The following is a 22,443-nucleotide window of genomic DNA, read 5'->3' as shown; positions in this document are numbered from 1 at the left end:
ACAAATCCAATTCTGCGACATGACAGCCAGACCCTTAGCAGATGTTATCACCAAGTATCAGTATGTATAAATCCCCTTTTCATTACAGCCTGCCAAACAGTGCAAACCAACCCTGTACAAGGTGCTGTCACATCTTAAAAACACAGCCAACATGCAAATAAACATAATCCTCTTTACTCTCAAAGCAAACTCACATGCATTGCTTTGTTTTTATTTTAATATTATGCCTATAAGAAGTATTTTAATAGTCACGTTACCAGACAGCTGACAGGTCATCCCCCATTATCTGTGCCACAGCACACCTGAATTACCCTGCCACATCACATTATATTCAGAGTGCAATTCTAAAACATAATCTCTCACAGGCTATGGGATCCTAGGAATCCTCCCCCGCTATCTCTCCATGGCAACAGTAGCTACAGTAAAGACAGTCTACCTCTTACGCAAGCGAAAAGAGTATGAAACACGGCCAAAAGGCCACAAATGTCAGCAGTCAAAACATCACCCTCTCCCCTCCCCATTTAGTTTCTCCCTTAAAGAAATAGTAGTCTATATTTCTTTTCCCTTACATTTCAAATATCTCAAGTCACATTTTGCTGGATGAGAAACAGCTTAAAGCAGACTTAGAAATTAGAGCTACAACCCAAGTACATATGGATAATGCACCAATGTTTTCAACAACAGATTTCCTCCCTATATTTTCATGTAATAAGTACTTCAGCAGAATATTCTTTATCCTTGCACAGATATATTCTTGTAGACAAAAGAATTTTACAATGTCTATTTTAGGATTGTGGATACTGATTACCTTAGGATACTGCCACCAATCACCTTCGGAATGTTAAAATTTAACCCACAAATATATAATCTAAACTGTGAAAACTTTTTTTTTTTTAATACCAAAGCAATTTACTAGGATATTTACAATTTTTCCCCAGTAAGTCAGTGCTGCATCTGAATTGACTTTAATTTTCTGAACCTAATAAAATGATAAATTAGACCCTCAAAGGACAAAAATTAAAGATGAAAACAAGATATGGACCTTGACCCTGAAATGTGACCCAAGTAGGTGGACCCCAGAGCCCATATGGAGAACCACTGAAGGTCAACCCGTCCTGATCAGATTGCAGCATCAGGGCCATAGTAAGCAAGCTAAAAATAAGTAGGAAAAAAAAAAATCTTTAAACCTGGCACCTTTCAACAAACAAGACAAAAAGACTTATAAGAAGTTATAACAAAGGACTATTAAGCATATATAAATAGCAGTCAAACTTCAGTGCTTTCCTGAATGGGGGCTTAAGAAGTATGTGCTTAAATCCATCCCTATTCAAGGCAGCACTTAAATGTGTGCTTAAATTTAATCTTATTCTTAAATTCCCTTGAAGGATGTAAATATGTACTTAAGTGCTGCTCAGAATAGGTATTCTCTTCTTTATCAGAGCCTTATAGCACAGATATACTGGCTTGACTTTTCCATATGTCCTATGAAGCAACAAAACAATATATCATTTTATTTTATTTCATTTCATTTCATATCACATAATTCTGCTTTCAAATTAAACCACCAGACCCAAAATAGACTATAGAAAATGAAGTGTTATTTTAGACTTACAAGCTTTTTCCTTAAAAAACATTTTCTTTATATTTTTAGATCAATAGACTGCAATGTGTCCCCATGAAAGAGCCTCTTTTATGAGGAAAAAAAAAGTTAGCACATGAAAATAGCAGAGATGTCTAGAAATGTCTGGAATTCTCCCTGACATCTTGTTCACAAGCCAAGACAGGGTTACATATAGCAGCTCATATGATCCATCCACTAGTTCCTTTTTGACGTAAAGCTCTACAATATTCTAGTCTACGAATATATTTCAGCTATTATGGATTGCAGGTGGTGACCTTACTTCATCTGGTAAACATTACCTCTAATGGCGCAGGACTCCCTTTTTAGCATAAATGACAACTACCCAAAAACAAAAACTAAACACACAAACCAACCACACACCCACTGTCTGACACATAGGTAAAGATGACATCAAGCATTGATATAACAAGCTATGAACTTTAAAGAACACTACGGGTCAGTTTAACTCTTTTTTGTATGCCAGTCAGAGTTTTGGTTGAACGCTATTAATGGATGCTTTAGAAGTGGGATGCTTTTATTTAATTTTTCTGTTCCTTTTATTATGTTGTTCAGAGGCAGCCAAGACCAAAGTTCCTGGAATAGGAGATGTGGGGGGAAAGCAAGTCTTCTACTGCAGGACTTGACGCAGATAGTGTCATCTTAAACCTGGTTGCTCCAAGCTCTTCTTGGCCAGCCTTTCATTAATAGGAGAAACATTTTTATGTTTTGCCCCCGAGATGTCAAAGAGTTTGGATGCCTTTTCCTGGCCTGCAGCAACTCACACGATCACTTAATGCACCATCATCTCGTGGAAATTATAAAGAGGAAGAAACAAAGAAAGACCAAGAAATCATCTAGTGATAGGAATAGCTATCATCTGTTCCTCCTTCTTCTGTCCTGATTCTGAGACAATGGACAATGGAACATCCAGGAAATAGTGGCCTCTCAGTTACTTTGTTAGGGTGCTTTGGTGCTGGACAATGTGGTTGCTCAGTGATCTTACCCTCAGGAAGATTCCTGAGGAAGTGGAGACTGAGACTACCAGCCCCAAGGATCACGACGGTTGCACTGGTCATAAGGGCTCTGACTTTGCATGCTTGGGTCCCCAAGTGGGAAAGGAAATCCAAGAAGTGGGGAATTGACTGACCTCTTTCCCTGGAAAGAGATAGGGGAACCACAAGCAGGGAACCGTCTCAGGTACCTTCACCACCCACCACAGGGAGATGGTGCCCCAGGAGCTTCGTCCTTGCAGTAGTGGATTCTGAGAAGCCCCTAGCTAATAGCAGGAGCAATTAAGCAGAGAAGGGGGGAGATCAGACATGTCATCCCCTCTGTATCATCCTTGCACCAAGAACCAGAAAGAAGCAGCTCCAGACCCTCCCCCCCAGCCAAGCCCAAATCATAAGATTATATCAGTGCCTCAGCTTTTATGTAAAATAAAAATATGTTTATTTCAATGGAGAGGTGTCTACCTGAGTCTGCACACAGCCAGAAACAACAGCTCTAAAGGGAGTGGGGGTGGGGGAAATGAAATGTCCCATTTATCTCTAATAACATTAACTTCAAGACTCAGTATTCTGGGAGGCTCTGCTAACACCACCCCAGCAGAGAACTCTGTGGCAAAATGTGTGGTGATGTCAGCAGAACTTTTTTCCTGTGAATGGACTGTGTTCATCATCACTGAGCCCAGTCAACGGACAGAAAGGAGAGCGGAGAACATGAAGGAGGCTGACATTAGGGGATAGAGAGTGGATACAGGGTGTTGTTATGCTTCACTCAAAGTGTGGATTTCCGAGGTTACAACATATGAACAGGCAAAGGTTTTTTTCAACAAGGATGAGGAAGGGCTAAATACAAATAAATCAGCACCCTGCCCATTTGTTGGTATGTTTTATCTGCTTCTTCTGCCCCTCACGTGTTTTGTATTTATAATTCAACTTAACTCAGCACCTCTGTTAATCTCAACTACAGAGATGGTACACAGTGAGAGGAGGACTCTCTCAGACAACCGGGATCCAAAGTTTTTCATAGAACAAAGTCAACTCCTTGAATTGCATTTGTAAGTGAACGGGAAGCCTATGAAGTTTCAGGAGAACTGGTGTTTCCAGGTAGGTAGCTGTGTTCTGAATCAGCTAAAACTTTCAAAGGATTTTCAAGATCCCAGGAAAGCTAACACACCAGGCCATTTAGAATTGAAGAAAACAAGATATACTTGTCATCCACCTGCTGATCATGCTTCAGCCTGAATAGTCTCACTAATACTCCCATTGGCCTTCAATACATAAACAGCGGTAGGAGTAATGGAGTAGAGCCACATATCAGAACTCTCTTGGGAAGACTAGATGTTTATCCCCGAGATTTCAGAAGCAATAATGCCTTTTTTTCAGGGCCACGCCAGCCACCCCATCTAGGATCTACTCAGGGCCAGCTATGTCAAAGACAGCTGACTCCAGCATCTTGGCTAAATTCCAAACTCCTCTTAAAGCTTCATTTAAATAGGATTTACTTCATTTTCTGCTCTAAGCTGTTGTACCGTGTAGCTCTGGGTAGTTACCAGCTGCCTTACTCCACTGCAGAGGTAAATGTAGTTCAACTGTCGGAGGGATACAGAGGAGATTAAATACAATTTAAGATACTTCAGATGAAAGGCACTATATCAAGGTCCTCTAAGTATTTAAAAACAGATATTTACACATAAATAGAGTTTACACTAAACCAGATTCTAACACAGTTTAAAGAGCTATTGTGGATGGATCAAAGTGGTTTTACAACTGTTCTTAATACATGGCTGAGAAGAATTAAAAAAAAAAATAGTACTAACATGGTTTTGTCCCTTTAACCTACAGTATGCTGTAACCAGATTTAACAAAAACTATGTTTGAATCATATTTAAACAGAGTGCCCCAGCAAATTTAAAGCATATGTAAATTCAAGATAGGTTTATTAAAAGACCTAATGAAGAAGAAACATGCTTTCAACATCTGTTGCAGAGCTAGAGAAGTTAGCAACAGGAATAGCAAACACTATTTTCTTTTTTGAGATGCAGTCAACCCACTGAAGCAAAATATCAGTAAAAGTAGAACATCTTTAAGAGGAAGGAGGCTTACACTGGCTTGTACCTTCCAGAATGAAGATGACTAAAGTTCCCAGGTGGTGACTATTTCAGAACTGCATCTGCTTGCTTACCACCATCTGCTAGCTCTGACTTGGGAAGAAATGTAATCTCTTCCTCAAACCTATTATGCATCTTAAAGAAAAATGAGCATTTTTACAAAATGCCAAATTGAGGTTAAAAATCTCACATTTTCTAAAAAGTATAAAATTCCAAAGAATATTTACAGTGCATGGTCACACAGTGGCTGGCCATGGTAAATAAAGTAGGTCCAGCTCACCGGTGCCTGAACAGGTGTTCCTGTTTGGCCAATTAAGAGGCAGAGCAGCAGATAGGGAGCTATCAAGGGCCCAGTGAGTCAGAGAAGACTGGTTCAATCAGGAAGGGCAGGTGAGAGGTGCCAGAGACCAGGGGGATTGGAGGAGTCCCAGAAGAAAACAGAAAGTGGTTCCTGGGAGAAGTCTGAGGGCAAAAGATCAGCAAGAGGGAAATGCTAGTTGGTGTCCCCAAGCCAAAGAGCCAAGGCCAGAGAGATGGAGAAGAGTGAGGCCAAGAGGAGCAGCAGTGGGAGCTGCCTGCTGGTTCTAAGCAAGAGAACCAGTTCCAAGAGCCAAAACCCTAAGGCAGTGGAGCAGCAGAGGGTCTTACCCCCTGACATCTCCAGGGTCAGAGAGACGGACCCAGAGGAATCCCTAAGAGGACTTGGGGAGTGAAGGATACTCTCCTGGCAGGATGCTTTGCAGCTGAGAGGCTATAAGGGTTCCTGCTGGGAAGACTGGAGTTGCGCTCCAGTTGGAAGGGCTGGGATGGCTGTCCTGGTACAAGCATACGAGAGCACTGACAGAGTCCAGGCATGGTTTAAAGTGACAATTTGTGACACATGGGGCATCAAGAGATGAGATATCTTGAGTACTGATGACTGCTTACACTAGAGTGAGAAACAAACTCTATGTGTGGGGCCTTTATTATGGACTGTTTTGAACTATGTTCTAGTAATAAACCATGTTGATGGACTAGAAGATAAGCCTTGCATGGAGTAATTGTGTTACCTGAGAGGACAAATGAGGCAGGCACAGATGTCCTGCTGTGGTCTGCTGCAAGAGGGCATTCCAAGTGGGATTGCCCTATGACATACATCAAATGTTATGCGCATTAAGATAAGAATGATCAGTTGTATGACTCAATAATATTCTTGAGATGGATACCCTGTCTCTGTCTAGGCTACCATACAATTTATTCTGCAGAGGTTCTACGAGACAAAGTAAAGAAGTGTTTAGTATGCAACTTACTGTTACTTCATGAAAAAAACTGGTTTCAGTAAATGCAGTAAAAAGTCTTAGAAATGCTCATGTCACAGAAATTCCGTACAAAATGATATTAAGTCACATTCGTGTAATGGATGTATTAGCTTGACAGCTATGTCAATGTTTTACTTAAAATATACATGGAAAAAACAATTTCATACTTATCCATTTCTGTATGAATGATCTACACTTTACTGTACAGGAGAACAAACTCTGATATTTATGCCTAGAGAATTTACTATTGACTTGATCAATAAGTAACCAGGGACAAAGACCCTTCTGATACTCAACCAAAATGCATAAAAATGTTGCTCCCTTATATTGTAAGTAATACTCACAAATTCAGGTTAGCTGTACAATCTGATAAACCAGTAAAGAGTCATACTCAATAACCCCTTGGTTTTTAACACAATACGTATAAAATAGTCATAACAGTATAAAGCGAACAGCATATTTTAAAAGCCTGATCCTACAAACAGGTTTACCGTGTAAATAAATAAATAAATAAATAAAATCTGTTCCAAAGGGTTTTTGGAGAGTGCTGAGGATATGATTCCCAGGATAACGAAAGGGTGGAAAGGCACTTTTATTGTAAGTGGCAGGCTAGCAGAATTCCTTCTTGAATAACTATTTTAATGCCGCTGTGGTTTTGAGGTAGCATTAATTATGTGTTAGGGCACCTAGACTGTTGTATAGGCATCTTTTTTTTTTATTTAAATGGAAATAAATAAAACAGAGAATCTGTAGGTACTCAGCACTTCTGAAGACAATGCCATTATTAACTTTAACACTCAAACAATACATTAACAGCAAATAATGCATTCAACATTGTGCAGCTCTTTGGAGACAAAGCAGCTGGTAAACTCTAACACTGCTCCTTCCTTCACATAGAAGAAGAAGATCAGTACATGTATTTATGATAAGCACCTCGTAGCACATAGGACCTGGGAACCATGCTGTCAATGCAATTGTCTCTATTTCTAGAAAAATTAACAAAAAAAAATCCTACATGACATAAGTGGAAAAAATGTTAATTTAAAAACATTTCTATTTTGAGTTTCTGAGACAAGGTTATTTTCAGAGTAGAACACCAAAGGAGAAAGATTGATTCTCCACAGTTTTTGGCCTATCAGACTCTGTGGGCTATCACCTAGAAGCTGATTCAAACTCTGCAAACTAATAAAGTATGTATTTGATTAATGCTCTGGCTTACAGGAAATCTACTTTGCCCATCTCCATGGCAGCAGTCAACTGAGGAGTAAGCAAATTGTCACCTACACCTTTTCCCACAATAGCTGGTCAACTCTGGCAGGGGACCAACTAAAGAGAGTCTTTCCTCTTGTCATCCCTAACATGAACAGCTCTGTGTATCTCTGAAAATAGCGCACACACATTCATAAACAGCATCAGGCCTGTTAGAAAGGGCTCAATGTCCATAACCAGTCTAAAATGACAGAAGGTGAATTCCTGCAGTATTCCCTACAGTAATTACTCTGTTTCTATCCATTTTCCGGCAACTTGCACTGACTCGACAGTACAAAGTTGCTAATATTCCTCCATGGGATGTTCACCCACAGTACAATTTATCCCCACCCCCCCCCCCCGCCCCAAAAAAGTCACATAATGAATGAGAAAAGTTGTTTGAACATCACCCCAGCATTGTAAAACCTATATTTTAGCCATCTAGCTTTATAAAAGAGCCCTAATAAATGTTGCTGTGAATAAAACCAGCTGAACAAATAGTCTTAGGAATTACTGGAAAAAATTGTAGTGGTGAAATTTTACAGGCATTTAGCCCACAGGACCAACAGTTTTTTTTGTCCAATCTGGAAAATAAGTTACTTTAAATGAGTAGGGATTTCCGCCTCCTCCCCACCTCTTTTAAAGGAAACATTTACTGTGCGTGTGTGGCAAGTTTTAAATAGCATAAATGTCATAAGAGTTCTTTAGTATTCAGTCTCTATACTCAAAGAGCTTTGGGTAAGCATAGTGTAGAAAGACTAAATGTTAGTACAAGTGGTTGCACATTCTCCTGGGAACAATATGGGTTTCTGTAGGGAGTGGCTTAAGTACATCAAAATAGGAAGAGAAGTTCACCAATGTTAGCCATCATGACAGATCTTGGCCTCGTATGCTGATGGGATATAGCACAAAGTGGATAATGGGGACATGGCATGTAATTTATATGAAAGAAGGTTATGGTTCCAAGCAGACCCATGGCCATTCAAACAAAAGTAAGTAAGAGTGTGCAGTTTATGGTGCTTATCAGCATCATCACTTAGACTTGATCAAGACAGAGAATGGATGGAAAAACAACAAATAAAAATGGGGATCCAGTCACCTTTATCTCTGGAAATTTTTAAAAGAATGAGATTTCCTGCAGTTTAGAAGATTTTAAGACTTTCAAAAGAAATTATATTCACACACACAAAAATTTGAATTCACTTAGTAATTAAAAGTAACTTGACAATGTGTTTTTCCCAGACACACACATTAAAACATATGCAAACGTGCCAACGTGTCAGCATTGATCATGTAAAAAAAAAAAAAAAAACAACCAAACAAAAAAAAAACCCAAAATACATAACTTGCTGTTTTATCTCCCTCTCTATGTGCAAGAATATTGGTTTTTCTGTAACCATCTGGCTATCCATAGCCAGGTCATGTCCCCAACATTTAAATCAAACACCAACGTATGTTTCGCTGAAATCCTTTTGGCACCAGATTTCATAAAAACTTTTTTTTTTAATTTACCAAGTTCCTCAAGTTTTCTGCTCTTTCAATTCAATGCACTATTTATCTTGTTTCTTAGTCTCTCTATGATGAATTTTCTTTATCCATTCCTCCATTTCAATCTCTTCATTCTTATGCCATCTCCAATTTCCTCTTACTCTGTGAGACATCCTTTCCATTCTCCCGTGATGTGATGTTACCCTGTTCTTCAAAACCCTTTTAAGCACAGGCTTCCTCTGGGCCCCGGGGGTGCTCAAGCCCCAGGCCCTGCCCCCGCCCCACCCCTTCCCCCAAGTCCCCACCCCGCCTCTTCTCACTCTCGCCCTGCCTCTTCCCACCCAGTTCCGCCCCCTCCCCCAAGCACGCCCTATCCCCCTCCTCCCCCTCCCCCAGCACCTTCTGCACTCTGTGGAACAGCTGATCGCGGCAGGCATGAAGCACTGGGTGGGAGGTGGGGAGCTGGCTGCCGATGGGTGCTAAGCACCCACGGAGTTGGCACCTATGCTTTCAAGTAGCTAGTCCAATGGGGCACTAGAAAGGAGTAGGGCTTATATTCCCCAGCCACATTGTTTAGAAATGCAAGAAGGGATAGAGATCCATTAAACACTCCCACTCCTTGCAACCCTGGAGTTGGGACTAGCTACAATCTGGCCATGAGCCGTGAGTCTAAGGCAGAGTTAGTGCAATATATAGCTGATTGTTGTCAGCTGGCTACCTGTTGGGCAGATGAGGTTGCCTGATTTGGTAAGAAGTTTGGGGACTCAGGCATATGAGCAAGACAAAAATCAACAGAAAGGTGATTGGAGGAGGAGTTTTCCCATAGCAGGGGGAAGAAATTTGGTACAGTTGTGTCCTGTTTAGTTTTGACTTTCCTATGGATTCACCAATGTATGACACATGATTAAGGTTAAGATTTTAACACAGAAATGTGTATTAAAATTCACAGGCAAGACATGGGCAATAAACAATAAATCACAGAAGCCCCAGCCCCGCTGCTGTGGGGGGGGTGGACTGCCCTAGCCCCTGCTGCTATGGGGGGCTGACTGCTCCAGCCAGAGCGGAAGTCATGGAGGTCTCTTAGAGTCATGGAATCTGTGTCAAAACTGTATCCTTACACATGATGTTTGCTGAGCATCTTTACTCTGCATGTATGTTACATCACTTTCCCCTCTGTCGGTCTTGTTTATTTGGATTGTAAGCTCTTTGAGGCAGACATTGTTTTGCTCGTTTGAACAATGCCTAGAACAGGGGTGGGCAAACTTTTTGGGCCGAGGGCCACATCTGGGTGGGGAAATTGTATGCAGGGCCGGGGTTGGGGTGCGGCAGTGAGTGTGCAGTGTGGGAGGGGGTGCGGTGTGCAGGAAGGAGCTCAGGACAAGGGATTGGGGGCGAGGAGGGGTGCGGGGTGTGGCAGGGGGTTGGGATGCAGGAGGGGTGCGGCAGGGGGCTCAGGGCAGGGGTGCACAGGGGTGCAGCAGGGAGCTCAGGGCAGGGAGTTGGGGTGCAGGAGGGGTGCGAGGTGCAGGTAGGGGGCTTAGGGCAGGGAGGTGGGGGGAGGGGTGCAGGAGGGGTTCGGGCTCCGGCCCGGTGCCGCTTACCTAAAGCGGCTCCAGGGTGGCAGCGGTGCGCACCGGGACCAGGGCAGGCTTCCTGCATGCCTGCCCTGTCCCCGGCCCCGCGCCGCTCCAGGAAGCACTGTGGCCCCTGTGGGAGTGGGGGGCGGAGGGCTCCACATGTGCAGCCCTTGCCGTGCCTCCAGGTACCCCCCCCCAAAACTCCCATTGGCTGCGGTTCCCCATTCCCGGCCAATGGGGACTGCAGGGAGCGGTGCCTGGAGGCAAGGGCAATGCACGGAGACTTCTGCCCCGCCCCCTCCCGCCCAGGGGCTGCAGGGACGTGGTGCCGGATGCTTCTGAGAACGGTGCGGGGCCCACGGCAGGCAATCCCGTGGGCCGGATTGCAAAGCCCTGAGGGTCCGGATCTGGCCCGCAGGCCGTAGTTTGCCCACCCCTGGCCTACAACAATGAGACCTTGTTCTCAATTGGTCCCTAAGTGCTACCATAATACACATAAATGATAACACCTGCTGTGACACTGTCACGCAGCAGGGGCTTCAGAGTTAGAATTGGGCTTTTAAGTTGAATGCCAGAGAGGAAATGAACCTAACAGGGCTATTTCATTCCTCCAGAGATGGTGCTAGGCTTCTCTTTTTAATTCCATTAAGAAGGGGATTTTGCTGGCAGGGCAGACTCCCTTTCTTCTCCCAATATCCTGGGAAGGAAGGGAGAGCTGGCAGTGTGGATCCCGGAGGGGAGAGGAAGCCAAAAGCAAAAATTGCCATCTCTTCTTTCCTACTGCTCCTAGTGGGGAAAAGAAGCTGAGGATGGGGAAGAACAGGCTTTTTTATCCCACTTTCCCTGAGAGGGGGATCCAGCAGAGGGGGAACAGATCTTTTATTGCTGTTAATTATGTGTATTATGGTAACACCTAGAAGTACCAATCAGGACCAAACCCTGGTGAACACAGCGTAAGAGACAGTTCCTGGAGATCCCACAATCTAATAAAGACAAGATGCAACAAGTGATTGTAACACTGAAGTAGTACAGAGAAGGAAGGGCAATGAAAACAGGAATAGGAATATGCGTCCACAAGGGTCCAATAAATTATTTTGCTATTATAAATCTCTACTGGCCAATCCATCTTGCCATTATCAGTTGGCACTTTCCCAAAGGTGGTATGAATAAAGTGGGTCTGGCACAAAGATGCAAAGGAGGACAAAGTAATGGCTTTATGGTCTAAATCAGGAGAGTGTTCCAAGCATGAGGGGCTGGAAGGAAGACAGTAGTATGAAGGTGCTTGGGGGAGCAGAGAAATGGGCAATAGAAACTAGCACTGAGGTGATCCATGCTCCTACACACAGGACAGTTGGGAGTCCTTATACAGGAACCAGCTCATTTTGCTAATCCTACTTCAGATTCACCTGTGTGGCAAATCCTCATTTCACAAACCAGTGAGAAAAGAGAGCAGTCCTTCCCCTACACCGGGGAAAGGAATTCTCCACATGCTTTTAACAGGAGAGGAGAAACCTGGGTTCTCCAGCATAAAGTGGCTGGAATGAGGGCAAAGATCTCATCCACAGTAGACACACACGTTGGGTACATACATAGTACATGAACAGCTTTTACAAGCAGTCTGGAAAATGCAAGTGTCTTCAGAGTTAAGGCTCTTCGGGCACACACTGTAGTCATAACAGAACACCACTGTAACTATACTATTGACCTACTCATTATTAATGCTAAGATTTGGTCACGGTTATTTTTAGTAAAAAAGTCACAGACAGGTCATGGGCAATAAACAAAAATTCACAAAGTCCATGACCTGTCCGTGACTTTACTAAAAATAATCCGGGGCAGGGCTAAGTAGGGGGAAGGAATGGAGTCTCATGGGAGGGGTGGGGAAGGGGGGGGAAGAACTGACATACCGAGCCCCCCACCATGGCAGGGGGCACAGCCCTGGCTCCATCACCCCCAGCGGAGAGGAGGACGTAGGCACAGGGGGCATGCAACCCCCCCCTCCGGAGATGGGGGGGCGGGGGAAGGGGAGCTCATGGTCCTGAGATGCCGTGAGGGGGGCACACAGCCCCGGCTGCAGCACAGTCCCCGCTGCAACTCCTGGTGGAAGCTGAGGGCGCTGGGATGCAGCAAGGGGGCGCAGCCACAGGGTGCACATAGCCCCCGCTCCAGAACTGGCCACAGCTGCTGGACAGGGGCGCACAGCCCGGCTGCAGCCCCCCTGCCCCAAAACACAGGCCAGGGGCTGCAGGGTCCTGGTTCCAGCTATCCAACCCCTGTTGCAGGGCAGGGGTGCACAGCCCCGCCTCCAGCCGCTGACAGCTGAAGCGCACGAAGTAACAGCGGTCCGGTAAAGTCATGGAATCCGTGACTGCCATGACCAAATCATAGCCTTACTCATTATTGCCTAGGGCTCTGTCTACAATACAAAAATTTGCAGATCCTGAGTCTGTTTTCAAAAGGTCATGCCCTATCCATATTCACCTGCGTAGTTATGTTACCTGCAATGGTTTTTGAGAACTGATCTTCAAAACTGAATACAACAATTTTTTTGTAGCATAGATAGGGCCTAGGTATACCTTAACTCAGTGGGTCTAAAACTTTTTTATTGGCGACCCCTTTCACACAGCAAGCTTATGAGTGCAACCCCCCTAATAAATTAAACACTTTTTAATATATTTAACACCATTATAAATGCTGGAGGCAAGCGGGGTTTGGGGTGGAGGTTGATAGCTCACAACCTCCCATGTAATAATCTCAACTCCCTGAGGAGTCCCGACCCCCAATTTGAGAACCCCTGCCTTAACTGAATTTACCTCCTTTCGCTGTTTCAGTCAGCCCATAACATTATAACAACATTGGTCTTTGCAAACATATAATCCTGAGCAGGAGGAAAAATAAATGAACCTTTGATCTGTGGTCATAATATTATTTATACACGGTTACAGTAATCCTCATTTTTCAAAATACCCCAAACCTTATACAAACAAGGGCTGTAAAATATAACAGACACACTTGACAGGGTACAGGATTTGCACTGGCTAACCACGTAAGATGTCACGCTTTACTCATTTGGAAAGTACCTAAGAACCACGTCTGAACTCATTTTGAAAGGAGAGAGGCCAGTTCCTCTGGTTTGTACAAAAACTATATCAGAAAACCACACACTCTCAGAAATCTCCCAGAGCAGTAACTAACAAATATGCTCAGAGGGAAAAAAAAAACAATTATATGCATGCACACAAAAAAAGGATATTACATAATGTGCACAGTATGAAATCTTAACCTAAATTTTGACATGAGGATAGCTGCTTGACAGTAGTTGCTTCATCAGAGTATGGCGGCCTGTGCCACAGAACCACCTCACTTACATTGTCTAAGTACAGGGTTCACTAACACGCAAAGAGCTAATGGCCCACATTTTCAAAAGTAGAACCTAAAGTTAGGATCTGGGGAAATTCTGAGCACCGAACAATTCCCACTGACCTCAGTGGTGCTTAGGACTTTTTAATATCAGGCCATTTATTTAGGTGCCTAAATATTAATTTAGGAACTTCACTTTGGGCTCCTGTTTTTAAAAACCTTGGCCCATGACTGATGTACACATTTTTGCAGATGAGTTCTTTCCTACTAAAAAGACAGTGTAGCTACTTAGGTTGAAGGCTGTGTTACCAACTCTTGTGATTTCATCACGAGTCTCACGATGTTTGGGGGTTTTCTTAAAACCCCAGTTGCTGGAATCAAGAGGCTGAATGAAAATCTCATCTTAATTTTTGTGTTTGTTTGTTTAAGTTTCTAGCCCTCACATTTGCAGAGAAAACCTTAAAAATGCAAAGTAAGTGGCTCAAAAACCAGAAGGCAAATAAAATTAACCCCAAATTCATTATTTAAAATAATAATAATAATAATAATAAAAAGTTATTCCCCTTGTGCAGTAATGATGGTTCTTTGAAATGTGTCCCCCTCACCCCCAATATGGGGCTCCACAACCCACCCTCCTGCCCTCTACTTTGGAGTTCTTGTCTATGACGCTGTGGTAGAGAAAGAACTGAGGGGGCTAGCCTGCACATGCTGGCTAGCCTCATGGCAGGGCACGAGGTGAGACAGTGCATGTGCGGGCCTTATGGACACTGCTACTGAAGTTCTCCAATCAGCAGCACTGGGACACAACCACAGCTACAGTGGAGCACCCACAGGGTCACTCATCTTGAAGAACCATCATTACTGCACAAGGTGAGTAGCTACTTCTTTCAGTAGTATCCCTTTGGGTGCTCCATTATAGGTGACTCCCTAGCCGTACCCTTACCGGAGGTCTGGGGCTTCGGAGTCAGGTCAATTACAGATGACAATATTGTGAGGGAGCCGAAGATGGCATCGGAGGCGGAGTCCCCAGTGATCCCATGATGTTCTGCAAAGGTGCGGACCGACGCCCATGTCGCTTCTCTACCAATTTCTGAGATAGGGAAATTCTTGAAGAAGGCGGCAGAGGAAGAGACTGGCCTCATGGAATGTATGTGAATACGGTCTGGCGAGCTCACACTGCGGATCTGATAACGTTGTCTAATGCAGTTCGAGACCCATTTGGAGAGTCTCTGGGCTGATACTGCTGAACCCTTAGATCTTTCTAGGGAGGAGGAGTTGGTCTAAGTTGGTCCTCAGAGTCACTTCTTCCTCAGTACTGCCCTCCTGGGCCTCCATGATCTCTTCTGGAGGTTCCAAGGCTCTGAATGCCATGGTCGAGGGGGAGGCCAGAAGCCTGAGAGGCGTGGGGCAATATGCAGCCCAAGGATCTCAGTATGGCCACTGGGGTGGTGATGCCCATGGTTGGCCATACCAAAGTGGTGGTGGTGGTGGGGCCATCTGAGGGTATGCTCAGGGGCCCTCTTGGTAGTGGGCACCATAGGGAGCATGACAGGAGTAATGAGACACAGCCTCCTCTGGTTTGCTGTTCGAGACCGCACTAGAGAACGGGTGTGCATGGCAGGGCAGCGGAGAAAACTCCCATGCTAGGAGACGACTCAGTGCCGAGGTCCCGGTACCGAGAGAAGGAGACTCCAATATGTTGGATATGCGGAGGTCTCTCGAGTGCCGGAATTCCAGCAGTACGACCAACTCAGTGCCAGTTCTGGTACTGAGGGGGTTAGAGATCTCGCCCACGTCAACCACTCCGGTGTTGGATGGGGCATTGATGATGGTGCCACGATGGTACAGTGCATTTTGGCAGCATCTTCTTAGTGGAGTGCTAGCTCCTGTCTTTGTCCTCCAATGCGTGACACTGAATCAAGATCTTTGAACATTTGTTATTGGCAACACTGGTATTTTGAAATTAAGGCCCTGATTCTTCACTACGTCCAAGCTGTCATTTGTGGTTCCCTGAGTCAGAGCTACCCAACCTTGGTGCATGTAGGGCTGCAAGGGGGGGGAGCCTTATATCAGTGGAAGATTGGGCCTAACTCTTCTCTGTTTCACCACACCACCTCATCTGCCCATCCTTCCCCACTATATCCGCTTCCATCCCCTTCTCATGGGAGGGAAAGGCAGCAGCTGGTGTAGGAGGGGGTTTTCTCCAGCTGTACAGCAGCAGAGTTTCCCTGCACAGTGGGGAATTCTCCAGCTGCTTTAAAGCTACTTTATGCTCCTCCTGCAGAGCAAAGTAGTAGACTGGAGAACTCTGCCTTAAGTCTCTTATTATAGGAACCATACCATGCTATATGGTAGCTTGTCATCTACTATGTACAATAGAACCACTATTCCTTTTGAATAGCAACAATGCCATTCTAGGAAGAGACAATCACCTAACTTTACCTTCTGAGCATGGAAGTGTGTGGGGGGGGGGAAATAATTATCATTATGAATTATTTGGGTCATGGAAGTGCCCAGTGACTCTAGTCGTATATCAGGGCTCCATTATGCTACACACTATACAAACACATAAAGGAGATGGTCTTTGACCCAAAACACTAGTAATGAAAATCAATAAAGAAATAAAGGGTGTGGCTCAAACAAAAATAACAGAAGGAAAAATGTACTGGGCCCTTGAACTTTCCTCAGCTTCTCTCATATCTGGATGAATCTGTGTATATACACACAAAACATTTCCTTTTTCAGTGGCTCCCGTATTTTTTTATACAATAAATGTTCTACTTTAGGCATTATGAAACTATTTTGTGAGTTGCAGTCTATAGCTTGTTAACCACTATATTCAGTTACAGACTAAACGTTTGCTTTTTTCTAACATAGGCATAAGAGGAAGTTAAAAATCACGCCAGAGAATGCTGGTTAGTTACCAGGAAGGATGGCATTTAGAATTTGGCAGTCTGCAGACATGAAAGGAGTGGAAAAATAGTTTGGAATTATCAAGTAGTTTGTGTGCACTATTGCTTTTTGTTGGCAACTGTGTCCACATTCAGTCATATATAGCTAAAAACTGCATTTTTGGAGGGGTTTTTTTTTTAAACAACATATGCAAGTGTGCAGCTCTCCCTACACATTTAATTTCTGTATGCAAAATGGATGCTTGCAAAAATATGCTCAGCTCTGCTCATAACTTTTCATGTGCTTCCAAAATCCTCTCTTTTATTGAACATTTGATACACCAAATACTTGAAAACTGACAATGGTAATTTTACCTCTTTATAAAAGTGAACATCTTGCAAAAGCAAACTGGAGCTGGGGACAGCTAAAACTAAAATTATGCTCTCAGCAACCTAGAAGAAAAACTGGTATCCAGCAGTATTGGTAGATACTATGGTGATACAGGTTACATAAAAAATTAGATAGCTATCTTTGTTTCAGATTCACATATGCCAAGTTATAAACTCTACAGCTCTACCATGCTAGTAATGAACCTCCTTTACTGAGAGAAAATTCAAGCTTGATGAGTTGCTTATTGGTGTTGTCTTCACACCTTTTGAAAGGCAATATTTTTAGTTGAGAAGATAGAAGAATCATCTGTGCAAAATGTCCTTAGTATAGTTCTAAGCAACTAGCCATACAGGACAAACTAGTCCAAAGTCATACTAAATAAATAAATCTACAGTGACACCCACACAAAATTAAGTTCAAAGAATATTATTAAGGTTGCTAAGTGAAGGACTCAAAAGTTAGGAAATGCCAGATTTAAGGTTGCCTCTACAACCCTAATTCAACCCCATTGTGCACATGCACCATGCTATAGTTTTAATTACATGCTCACTGCTACTTTTTCCACAGGACCCCTGAAACTGAAACAAAACAAACTCCATCACATGGGATCTTAGGCCTGGTCTACACTATGAGTTTAGGTCGAATTTAGCAGCGTTAAATCAAATTAACCCTGCACCCGTCCATATAACGAAGCCATTTACTTCGACATAAAGGGCTCTTAAAATCGATTTCTGTACTCCTCTCCGACGAGGGGAGTAGCGCCGAAATCAACATTGCCGGTTCGAATTAGGGTTAGTGGGGACGAAATTCGACGGTATTGGCCTCCGGGAGTTATCCCACAGTGCACCATTGTGACCTCTCTGAACAGCAATCTGAACTTGGATGCACTGGCCAAGTAGACACAATAGGGACTCATATCAGTGCCGTGTGAAAGTTAGGAGCTCAGACAAGCCTATCAAAAAACAAAGGAGGCAAATGGTCGCTCCGGGTCAGAGCAGCAGACATGCCGCTTCTACGCTGAGCTGCATGCAGTTCTAGGCAGGGCCACCACCAGTACCCCACCTTTGACCGTGGATTCCGAGGCGGGGATAATCTCAGCCATGCCTGAAGATTCTGCGGACGGGGAAGAGGAGGAGGAGGAGGAGGAGGAGGAAGAGCTTGCGGAGAGCACACAGCACTCCGTTCTCCCCAACAGCCAGGATCTTTTTCTCAGCCTGACTGAAGTACCCTCCCAATCCTCCCAAGGCAGTATCCCAGACAATGAGGCCATGGAAGGGATCTCTAGTGAGTGTACCTTTGTAAATATAAAACATGGTTTAAAAGCAAGCGTTTTTTAATGATTAATTTGCCCTGAGGACTTGGGATGCATTCGCGGCCAGTACAGCTACTGGAAAAGTCTGTTAACGTGTCTGGGGATGGAGCGGAAATCCTCCAGGGACATCTCCATGAAGCTCTCCTGGAGGTTCTCCAAAAGCCTTTGCAGAAGGTTTCTGGGCAATGCAGCCTTATTCCATCCTCCATGGTAGGACACTTGACCACGCCATGCTAGTAGCAAGTAATCTGGTATCATTGCATGACAAAGCCTGGCAGCGTACGGGCCTGGTGTTTGCTAGCATTCAAGCAGCACCCGTTCTTTATCTCACTGTGTTATCCTCAGGAGAGTGATATCGCTCATGGTAACCTGGTTGAAATACAGGAATTTAATGAAAGGGACAGAGGTGGCCGTTCCTACTGGGCTGTTTGCCTGTGGCTGAAAAGAAATCCTTCCCTGCAGTTAGCCAAGCGGGCGGAGGAGAGGGGAAGGGAGCATTGGCGCTGAGCTTTTCGCGTTTGGCTAGCAGAGATCTTCCCTGATACTAGCCACGCGGAGGGGGAAGGGGTAAAGCGATCATCCCAGAGAATTGGAGGGGGGGGGTTAGTTTGGTTTCTGCGGGGATCTTCCAAGATACCAGCAACGCAGTGGGGGAGGGATAAAGCGATCATCCCAGAGAGGGATGGGTGTGTGTGGGGGGGGGTTAGTTTGGTTTCTGCTGCTGCACGTTAACACGAAAACCGCAGCACTCAATGGGCTTTGCTTGGTATGGGAAAGGAGGGTGCTGCTTTTATGAAGGTTGCAGAAGCCGAAAGACAATGGCTTATGTGATAGACCCAGACCAGTTGGGAACAGCAGAGTAGCAGAAGGGAGATATACTGGCCACTGGATAAGTAGTTTTCTGTTCCCTGAGTGACCAGAGCAGGGGCTGCTCCAGGCTAATAGACCACCTGACTCCAATTAACCTGCTAAGAGACAGGTGAGGCAGTTAAGCACCTGACTCTAATTAAGGCCCCTCTATTGCTATAAAAGGGCTCACTCCAGTCAAGCCAGGGGGAGTCAGAGAGCCAGAGGAGAGGTAGTGTGTGTGAGGAACTGGGAGCAAGAAACAGTGAGTAGGCTTAGTGCTGGAGGACTGAAGTACAAGCGTTATTAGACATCAGGAGGAAGGTCCGGTGATGAGGACAAAGAAGGTGTTGGGAGGAGGCCATGGGGAAGTAGCCCAGGGAGTTGTAGGTGTTGTGCAACTGTACCAGGAGGCACTCTAAACAGCTGCAGTCCACCGGTGTAGAGGGTGGGCCCAGGTTCCCCCCATACCTCCCAACTCCTGATCAAACACAGGAGGAATTGACCTGGACTATAGCTTCTACCAGAGGGGAAGGTCTCTGGACTGTTTCCTGACCCACAGGGTGAATCTGTGAAGTGAGCAAATCTGCCAATAAGCGCAGGACCCACCAAGATAGAGGAGGAACTTTGTCACACTTACCATGTCTGCATACAAGCCAAATTCTGTTGCCCGGCCCTGCGTCTGTGATCTCTAACACCAAAGCCGAGGCACTCAATATAAGACGCAAAATGTGACCTTGTACCGAAATCACGTGCTATGTAATGTGAATAGTGTTGTTCACCGCGAAAGAGTAGAAGCATTGTTCTGTAAAATGTATCTTTTTAATACTTCTCTCCCTTTTTTCCCTCCCTCCCGCAGCTGCAAATTTTTCAAGCCTCCCTCCTCCATCCGGAAGGCTCTCTCAGATAAGGCGGCAAAAAAAAAAAAACGCACGTGAGCCGACGTTCTCGGAAATCATGCAATCGACCCGTGACGAAAGAGCTCATCTGAATGAGTGGAAGGACACGGTATCAAAGTACAGGAAAGATGCCAGTGAACGTGAGGCCATGAGGGACGCTCGAGATGAGAGGTGGCAGGCTGCAATGCTGGGGCTGATGCGTGATCAAACGGACATGCTCCGGCATCTGGTGGAGCTTCAGGAACAGCAGCAGTATCACCGAGTGCCGCTGCAGCCTCTATATAACCGCCCTCCCCCCTCACCATGTTCCATAGCCTCCTCACCCAGACTCCCAAGAACGCAGGGGGGAGACTCCGTGCACCCTCCCACTCCATCCCAGTGGACAGCCCAAGCAAAAGGCTGTCATTATTCTGAACTTTTGAAGTGGCCTTTTCCTTCCCTCCTATCCTCCTCTCAAACCCCACCCGGGCTACCTTGTCAGTTCTCTCCCTATGTTTATAATCAATTAATAAAGAATACATGATTTTTAAACCATACTGACTTTATTTCCTTTGAAAGCAAGCTGTGATCGAAGGGGGGAGGGCGATTGGCTTACAGGGAAGTAGAGTGAACTAAGGGGGTGGGTTTCATCAAGGAGAAACAAACAGAACTTTCACACCGTAGCCTGACCAGTCATGAAACTGGTTTTCAAAGCTTCTCTGATGCGCAGCGCTTCCTGGTGTGCTTGTCTAATCGCCCTGGTGTCTGGCTGTGCGTAATCAGTGGCCAGGCGATTTGCCTCAACCTCCCACCCCGCCATAAAGGTCTCCCCCTTACTCTCACAGAGATTGTGGAGCACACAGCAAGCAGCAATAACAATGGGAATATTGGTTTGGCTGAGGTCTGACCGAGTCAGTAACGTGTGCCAGCGACCTTTTAACTGTCCAAATTCACATTCTACCACCATTCTGAACTTGCTCAGCCTGTCGTTGAACAGCTCCTGACTCCTGTCCAGGCTGCCTGTGTATGGCTTCATGAGCCATGGCATTAAGGGGTAGACTGGGTCCCCAAGGATAACTATAGGCATCTCAACATCCCCAACTGTTATTTTCTGGTCTGGGAAGTAAATCCCTTGCTGCAGCCATTTAAACAGATTAGTGTTCCTGAAGATGCGAGCGTCGTGAACCCTTCCCGGCCATCCCACGTTGACGTTGGTGAAACATCCCTTGTGATCCACCAGTGCTTGCAGCACCATTGAAAAGTACCCCTTGCGGTTTATATACTGGCTGCCCTGGTACTCCAGTGCCAAGACAGGGATATGGGTTCCATCTATCGCCCCACCACAGTTTGGGAATCCCATTGCAGCAAAGCCATCCACTAGGACCTGCACATTTCCCAGAGTCACTACCTTTCGTAGCAGCACCTCAGTGATTGCTTTGGCTACTTGCATCACAGCAGCCCCCACAGTAGATTTGCCCACTCCAAATTCATTACCAACTGACCGGTAGCTGTCTGGCGTTGCAAGCTTCCACAGAGCTATCGCCGCTCGCTTCTCAACTGTGAGGGCTGCTCTCATCTTGGTATTCTGGCGCTTCAGGGCAGGGGACAGCAAGTCACAAAGTTCCATGAAAGTGCCCTTACGCATGCGAAAGTTTTGCAGCCACTGGGAATCTTCCCACACCGGCAACACTATGCAGTCCCACCAGTCTGTGCTTGTTTCCTGGGCCCAGAATTGGCATTCCACAGCTAGAACCTGCCCCATTAACAACATGATCTCCAAACCGCTAGGGCCCGCGGTTTGAGAGAATTCTACGTCCATGTTCTCATCACTCTCATTGCCGCAATGCAGTCGCCACCTCCTCCTCGCCTGATTTTGCAGGTTCTGGTTCAGCATAAACTGCACGATGACGCGTGAGGTGTTTACAATGTTCATGACTGCTGTCTTGAGCTGAGCAGGTGCCATGCTAGCCGTGGCATGGTGTCTGCACAGTTAACCCAGGAAAAAAGGCATAAAACGGTTGTCTGCCGTTACTTTCCCAGAGGGAGGAGGAGGATGTACCCAGAACCACCCACGACAATGTTTTTGGCCCCATCAGGCATTGGGATCTTAACCCAGAATTCCAATGGGCGGGGGAGACTGTGGGAACTATGGGATAGCTACCCACAGTGCAACACTCCGGAAGTCTACGCTAGCCTCGGTACATGGACGCACACCGCCGCATTAACGTGCTTAGTGTGGCCGCATACACTCGACTTTATATAATCTGTTGCCAAAAATCGAATTCTGTAAATTCGGAGTAATCCCGTAGTGTAGACATACCCATAGTGACACCCAAGTGGGCCATCAGCAGAATTGCAACTTTAGATCCACTGCTCAGACCTCTGCCACTTGAACTAACAGAATAATTGATAGCAGTAGTA

The 22,443-nt window shown here is 45.1% G+C and overlaps 1 protein-coding gene across 16 annotated transcripts in view; it reads right to left on the bottom strand.

The window, feature by feature from the left end:
• The window catches only part of HIVEP1 (HIVEP zinc finger 1), a 240,716-nt gene that overhangs the window by 118,880 nt on the left and 99,393 nt on the right, over positions 1-22,443 (bottom strand). The window contains exon 1 of one of the 16 annotated variants that reach the window (XM_005305199.5): positions 258-456. The exons of the other annotated variants lie outside the window; for them this stretch is intronic. Within the exon in view, the coding sequence (XP_005305256.2) occupies positions 258-276 (19 nt within the window). The 5' untranslated portion in view covers positions 277-456. Of the gene's footprint in view, positions 1-257; positions 457-22,443 lie in introns of those variants that run through there. 16 annotated transcript variants of the gene reach the window in all.

Source organism: Chrysemys picta, chromosome 2 (genome assembly GCF_011386835.1).
Source record: "Chrysemys picta bellii isolate R12L10 chromosome 2, ASM1138683v2, whole genome shotgun sequence".
NCBI classification, from domain to species: domain Eukaryota; kingdom Metazoa; phylum Chordata; order Testudines; family Emydidae; genus Chrysemys; species Chrysemys picta.
Note: the sequence above shows the minus strand (reverse complement) of the source record. Positions and strands in the feature narration are given on the sequence as shown.